This window comes from Triticum dicoccoides, unplaced genomic scaffold, assembly GCF_002162155.2.
Source record: "Triticum dicoccoides isolate Atlit2015 ecotype Zavitan unplaced genomic scaffold, WEW_v2.0 scaffold30902, whole genome shotgun sequence".
NCBI lineage: Eukaryota > Viridiplantae > Streptophyta > Magnoliopsida > Poales > Poaceae > Triticum > Triticum dicoccoides.
The window spans coordinates 1-5,669 of NW_021262173.1; the positions used below are offsets into that span (position 1 = coordinate 1).

Consider the following 5,669-nt stretch of genomic DNA (forward strand, 5'->3'; position numbering starts at 1 on the left):
AGCACGACGGCGTGGTGACGATCTTGATGAACTACAGCAGCAGGGCTTCGCCTAAACTCCGCTACAGTATTATCGAGGTATATGGTGGTAGGGGGCACCGCACACGGCTAAGGAATAGATCACGTGGATCAACTTGTTGTGTCTTTGGTGCTAGCCCTGCCCCTCTATTTATATGTTGAGCCCCGGGGTCGAAACTTGGAGCAAAAGCCTCCTCAAAGTCGGTTTTGCCCGAAAGGCAAGAGTCCCACTCGGACTCCAGGACCAAACGCCACAATCCTTGGCGTCTGGCCCAGACGCCATGGGCCTCGGCGTCTGGCCCAGGGCCAGACGCCAGGGTCTCCGGCGTTTGGCCCCCTGGCCTCCGCAAAACTCCTTTTTGCACCGATCTAAAGCCTCATGGGCTTGACCCCTTGGCCTAACCATATCATCCAATATATGAATCTTTACGTCTCGACCATTTCGAGACTCCTCGTCATATCCCCAATCTCATCCGGGACTCCAAACTCCTTCGGTTCATCAAAACATGTAAACTCATAATATAACTGTCATCGTAACCTTAAGCGTGCGGACCCTACGGGTTCGAGAACAATGTAGACATGACCGAGACACGTCTCCGGTCAATAACCAATAGCGGGACCTGGATGCCCATATTGGCTCCTACATATTCTACGAAGATCTTTATCGGTCAGACCGCATAACAACATACGCTGTTCCCTTTGTCATCGGTATGTTACTTGCCCGAGATTCGATCGTCGGTATCCAATACCTAGTTCAATCTCGTTACTGGCAAGTCTCTTTACTCGTTCCGTAATACATCATCTCACAACTAACATATTAGTTGCAGTGCTTGCAAGGCTTATGTGATGTGCATTACCGAGAGGGCCCAGAGATACCTCTCCGACAATCGGAGTGACAAATCCTAATCTCGAAATACGCCAACCCAACATCTACTTTTGGAGACACCTGTAATGCTCCTTTATAATCACCCAGTTACGTTGTGATGTTTGGTAGCACCCAAAGTGTTCCTCCGGCAAACGGGAGTTGCATAATCTCATAGTCATAGGAACATGTATAAGTCATGAAGAAAGCAATAGCAACATACTAAACGATCAGGTGCTAAGCTAATGAAATGGGTCATGTCAATCAGATCATTCAACTAATGATGTGATCTCGTTACTCAAATAACAACTCATTGTTCATGGTCAGGAAACATAACCATCTTTGATTAACGAGCTAGTCAAGTAGAGGCATACTAGTGACACTTTGTTTGTCTATGTATTCACACATGTATTATGTTTCCGGTTAATACAATTCTAGCATGAATAATAAACATTTATCATGATATAAGGAAATAAATAATAACTTTATTATTGCCTCTAGGGCACATTTCCTTCAGTTGCGACGTCGATCTGCGAGGGTTCGTGGTTGTTGTGTGTTATGTATGTTTGTCGGGTTGGCCATGCAGTCATGGAGTTTCTTTCTTAGTGAGTTGTCTGCATGTGGTCTATATGTATCGGTTTTCGCCCGGTTTTTCATTAATTAACTGAGCAATTCTCTTCTTCTTAATTAATCGATGAGGCAAATCTTTTCCCTCCGTTTTGAAAGAAAGAAAGAAATATCATTCAGTGCGCTAGCAACTTGTTCTTCCATGGTCTCGTTTGCTTCAAGGTGAACATTATACTAATGCTGATGTTTTATGCTTACCTGGATGATGCGAGGTGTGATGAGAATATCGAATTATCGATACATACATCCATACTTGGATTCTAGTATGAATAATATCTTATCACAACCTGCTATTATCTGTTTTCATATCGGATGGATTGGTTTGCTGGCCAATGAACCTGCATAAAAGAAGTGCAAGGGCTGGATCAGATGGTGGTCCATTTGTGCCCCCAAAGTACACTTTGATGGAATGATGGATCCTTGAGAAGTAGGCTCCATATTTTTGCATTTTTCTTTTCTTTTCTTGAGAACCATGGGGTCGTTGGAATCATTAACTGATTGGTTGATAGTTATTATCACTGTGTCGGCCATGAAATGAACAAGATGAGCTTGCCTGATGTTGCATCAGCTTTGCTGAAATCGAAATGTACACACACACACACACCGTCTAGAATATCTGGAGGTTGCATACGTAAAACTGGTGCTGGGAATGAACATGAGTAGAATCAGATCACTAACTGATGCCTCGCAGCTGGAGACTATTTTACTGGCTTCAGAAATATTATTACGGATAGGTAATTAATAAAAAGAAAAACCACGATGGGGCGGTGGCGCAGTTGGCTAGCGCGTAGGTCTCATAGCTAAATTATATGCGAGTGATCCTGAGGTCGAGAGTTCGAGCCTCTCTCGCCCCATCCATTTTTTTTGTTTTGCTGTTATGGATTTAAATTATTTCATTTATTGCTCCTAGTTAAACTGTAATAGGTCTGAAGTGTTTCCAAGGATAGGCCGGCCGACATGGACACCCAAGCGACTAGCGAGCAGCAACCATTGCTCGAATAATTGTTAATTTTAACAACTCACATGATTGATTTTCCCCAGTTGTTTATTTAACAAAGCAAGACATTGGTAACAACGGGGGGCAGTGGATGGGCAGACAAACATCATGATGAACTTGGCTGCGACAGAAAGAGCTACTCAGCAGGCTCAGGCTGGCGAGAGCCAGGGGGAATCAAACCTGTGTTAGCCATTGCAACCTGCATCTCCTTTTCTCAATGTTCCTTTCTCTCCTCGCAAATCCCCCTTCTTTCCGTAAAGTATCCCTCTCGGATCTAGTGACACGCCACATGATAACATATACGACACGCGCTGCCGCTGTCGCTTCTTTCCCAGATTCTCCTATTTTTCAATCACAGAGACATCATTAGAGGGGACAAGAGGATGATGGAAAAGGCTAGAGCATGCCTCTAGAAATATACATCGGCGAGTGGCGGCGGGACGGCGTTTCCGAAACACCAGCATTTGATCTTTGTTGTTCCATGGGAGTATCATTTCCTTCGGAACCAAGTGAAGCACAACAACATATATAATTCTCCAAAATACAAACACACATGGTAGGACGAACATATACGATCAAAAATCAATATAAGGGGAAAGTTTTGTAACAACTCTCGGTTGTACATACATGGTATGCTAGCGGGTTCATCACCAGCATCCATCTTTCGCCCAAGAAACAAAAATGAAATCGAAAAAGAATTTTGTGTATTTTTTCTCTTTTGTATATATGCCTTCAGAAAAAAACCTGGCATGTAACCTGCACTCTCCTCCTCTGTTAGTGCTTAGCACCCACCGTCTACCTCCCATTTAACTGTCAAAATCCCGCAAAAAAGAAAGACCCTCTCCTTTTCCCAAAAATTTCTGCATCCAAGAAGCATCAGAAGCTGAGCAGGGAGCGTCTACGCCGCCTCTCGTACATTGCCGTCCTCTTCGTGCCGGCCTGCATGACCGGCATCATGAGCAACCTTCCGGTCTCGAGTTCCAACCGCAGTGAGGATTTCAGCCGCTTCAGATGCCCAAAGCACAGCGTGCGGCTCGGGGATGCGCCCTGGAACTCTTGCTGCTCAGATTGCAGGCCTTTCCGCTCGTACTTGGAGTGCCACTTCATTTGGAGGTAGGACAGGGATCTCCATGGAGGCAGGGGCATGGAGTTTTGCTTCAGGGACCATTTCGCCGCGTCGACCATCACGTTCAGGAACTGCTTCAGTCTTGGAAGGGTGCCGACGTAGACCACCGGGAGCGAGTCCAGCAGGGTGCCGTAAGGATCGACTGCTCTGGCTATTTCAAAGTGGCTCCTGAAGTCGATGTCGATGATCAGACGCTCTGGACCCGTCAGGTCGTTGTCTATTATGACATCAATGTACTCATGGTCACCTGGTTGGCAAAACAATAAACAGCTCAGTCACACAGCTCAATTTCTCTAGAGAAAATTGAACAGCGCAAGTCGCCAAGCCTTGGTCTGGTGTGTTTACCTCCAGGTATCTTGTCGAACCCCTGCCATTTGGACACGCAGACGGCCGCGTCGTATCCCGAGTACCTCAGGAGCTTCACGAGTAGATGACGGATGCAGCTGCCAGTGCATTGACCTCTTACGAAATCCTGGAGCTCTGTCTCATGGATGGAGAACAGCAGCGAGTGAACCACGGAGAGCAGCTCGTTTTCCTTCTCGTCTCCAGCTTGCTTGTACATCTAAAATGGATGTGCAAAATGTCAGCTCCAGCATACAACAGCCCATAAAGTTAAGTTATCCAATTATCATTCTAGGCAAGACTAATGAATGAGCAAAAATGATAGCCCGGTGCCTTCTCTGAACCAAGGCTTGATGAGGACGCACATGGCATGATTACAGCAGGGGACAACTGGTGCCCACGCTGATGCTTTATTTTAACCCCTGAGCAATAGGGCTAAATCATAAAAATGGTCTGTAGAATCATGGTAGTTGGGACAAAATTGTACTGCTGTGCAATCAAAACTTGAGAGACAACTAAATTGTATTGCTGTGTAATCAAAATTACAGCTGCAAGCCAGCATGGTCATTGTAGATTTTTGTTTAGCACCGTGGTAATGGAGTCAAATCGGATCAAACATGCCAGGCATATCAAAATTTGTCGTCGATGTTATCATGAGCTGTGGTTACATAGTAAATTCAGAGCAAAACAAAACAGGGCAGCCATAGATACTAACGAAAATTCACTTGGAAGCAAGTGCTACCAAAAATGTACTACTAGTAACGACAAATTCATTTGGGAGGGCTCTCTATAATGGTAAATTCATTCTTTTGTACTGTGGCCATGGAGTCAAATCAAATCAAACATGCCAGGCATATCAAAATTTGTTGGTGATGTTACCATGAGCTGTTGTTACAGATAAAATTCAGAGCAAAACAAAGCAACGCCATAGATAGATACTAACGGCAATTCACTTGGAAGCAACTGCTACCAAAATTGTGCTAGTAAGGACAAATTCATTTGGAAGCAATCGCTAAATATACTCCTACGTGGTTCCAGAAATATTCCTCCAACCTGTACTGATCAGAGGCTGGGAATCGCTAATAATTAGGTCGCAGCCAGCCACCTAACCAACCGGCCTGGGTAAATGAATTCAGCACAATTTGGGGAAATTTTACCTCGGCCCCAAACGAAACTGAAAATTCACATGAACAGAGCAGATGAGAGGAGGCGGGGAGCGGGAGGGTGGCTCGCCGGGAGGCGCAAGGCACGTACCGAGATCTTGTCGGCGAGGTGGGCGAGGTCGTGGAGGCCGCCGGGCTCGCCGTCGCTGCTGCCGCGCGAGTCGCCCCCGCTCCCGCCGCCGCCCTCGAGGAAGTCGCTGACGAGCATGGCGAGGTCCATGTCGCTCTCGTGGCTCCCGTGCTGGCTCCCGCCGGGCCCGTCCCCCCCTCCCCGCGTCCGCAGCCACAGGTCCCCCACCGGCGACCCGCCCCTCGGCGACACCCGCGCCGTGGACGGCGGGGCCCACCTCCGCGCCGCCGCCGCCGCCCCCGCGGGCGGGGACAGCGCGCCGAACTCCTTGGCCACCAGCATCATCCCTCCCGATGAAAACGCGCCCTCTCGAATTCGTGCGAACCGAACCGGAGCGATCAGGGCCTGGGCGGAGAATCCAGAGGACCCGGCGGACTCGGATGGGAGATTGAGGGTCGGGAGGAT

The 5,669-nt window shown here is 47.5% G+C and overlaps 1 protein-coding gene and 1 non-coding gene across 2 annotated transcripts; one reads left to right on the top strand and one right to left on the bottom strand.

Moving 5' to 3' along the window:
• Positions 1 to 2,267: 2,267 nt before the first annotated feature.
• On the top strand, positions 2,268 to 2,360 carry TRNAM-CAU. Its single transcript is given in 2 exon segments — positions 2,268 to 2,305; positions 2,325 to 2,360. It is a non-coding gene; the product is annotated as a tRNA-Met (tRNA).
• Positions 2,361 to 3,073: 713 nt separating this feature from the next.
• Positions 3,074 to 5,663, bottom strand: LOC119345823. Its single transcript, XM_037615693.1, has 3 exons — positions 5,226 to 5,663; positions 3,975 to 4,191; positions 3,074 to 3,876 (listed from the first exon to the last, which is right to left on the bottom strand). Exons 1-3 carry the CDS (start codon positions 5,547 to 5,549, stop codon positions 3,380 to 3,382), a joined length of 1,038 nt encoding a protein of 345 aa, XP_037471590.1. The 5' UTR covers positions 5,550 to 5,663; the 3' UTR covers positions 3,074 to 3,379.
• Between the last annotated feature and the right edge of the window lie 6 nt (positions 5,664 to 5,669).

Coding starts and splice junctions, on each gene's coding strand:
- LOC119345823 (XM_037615693.1), bottom strand. CDS start 5,549: ATGATGCTGGTGGCCAAGGAGTTCGGCGCGCTGTCCCCGCCCGCGGGG. Junction 4,192..5,225: donor ACCTCGCCGACAAGATCTCG/GTACGTGCCTTG, acceptor CATCCATTTTAG/ATGTACAAGCAAGCTGGAGA. Junction 3,877..3,974: donor GTTCGACAAGATACCTGGAG/GTAAACACACCA, acceptor TTTGCCAACCAG/GTGACCATGAGTACATTGAT.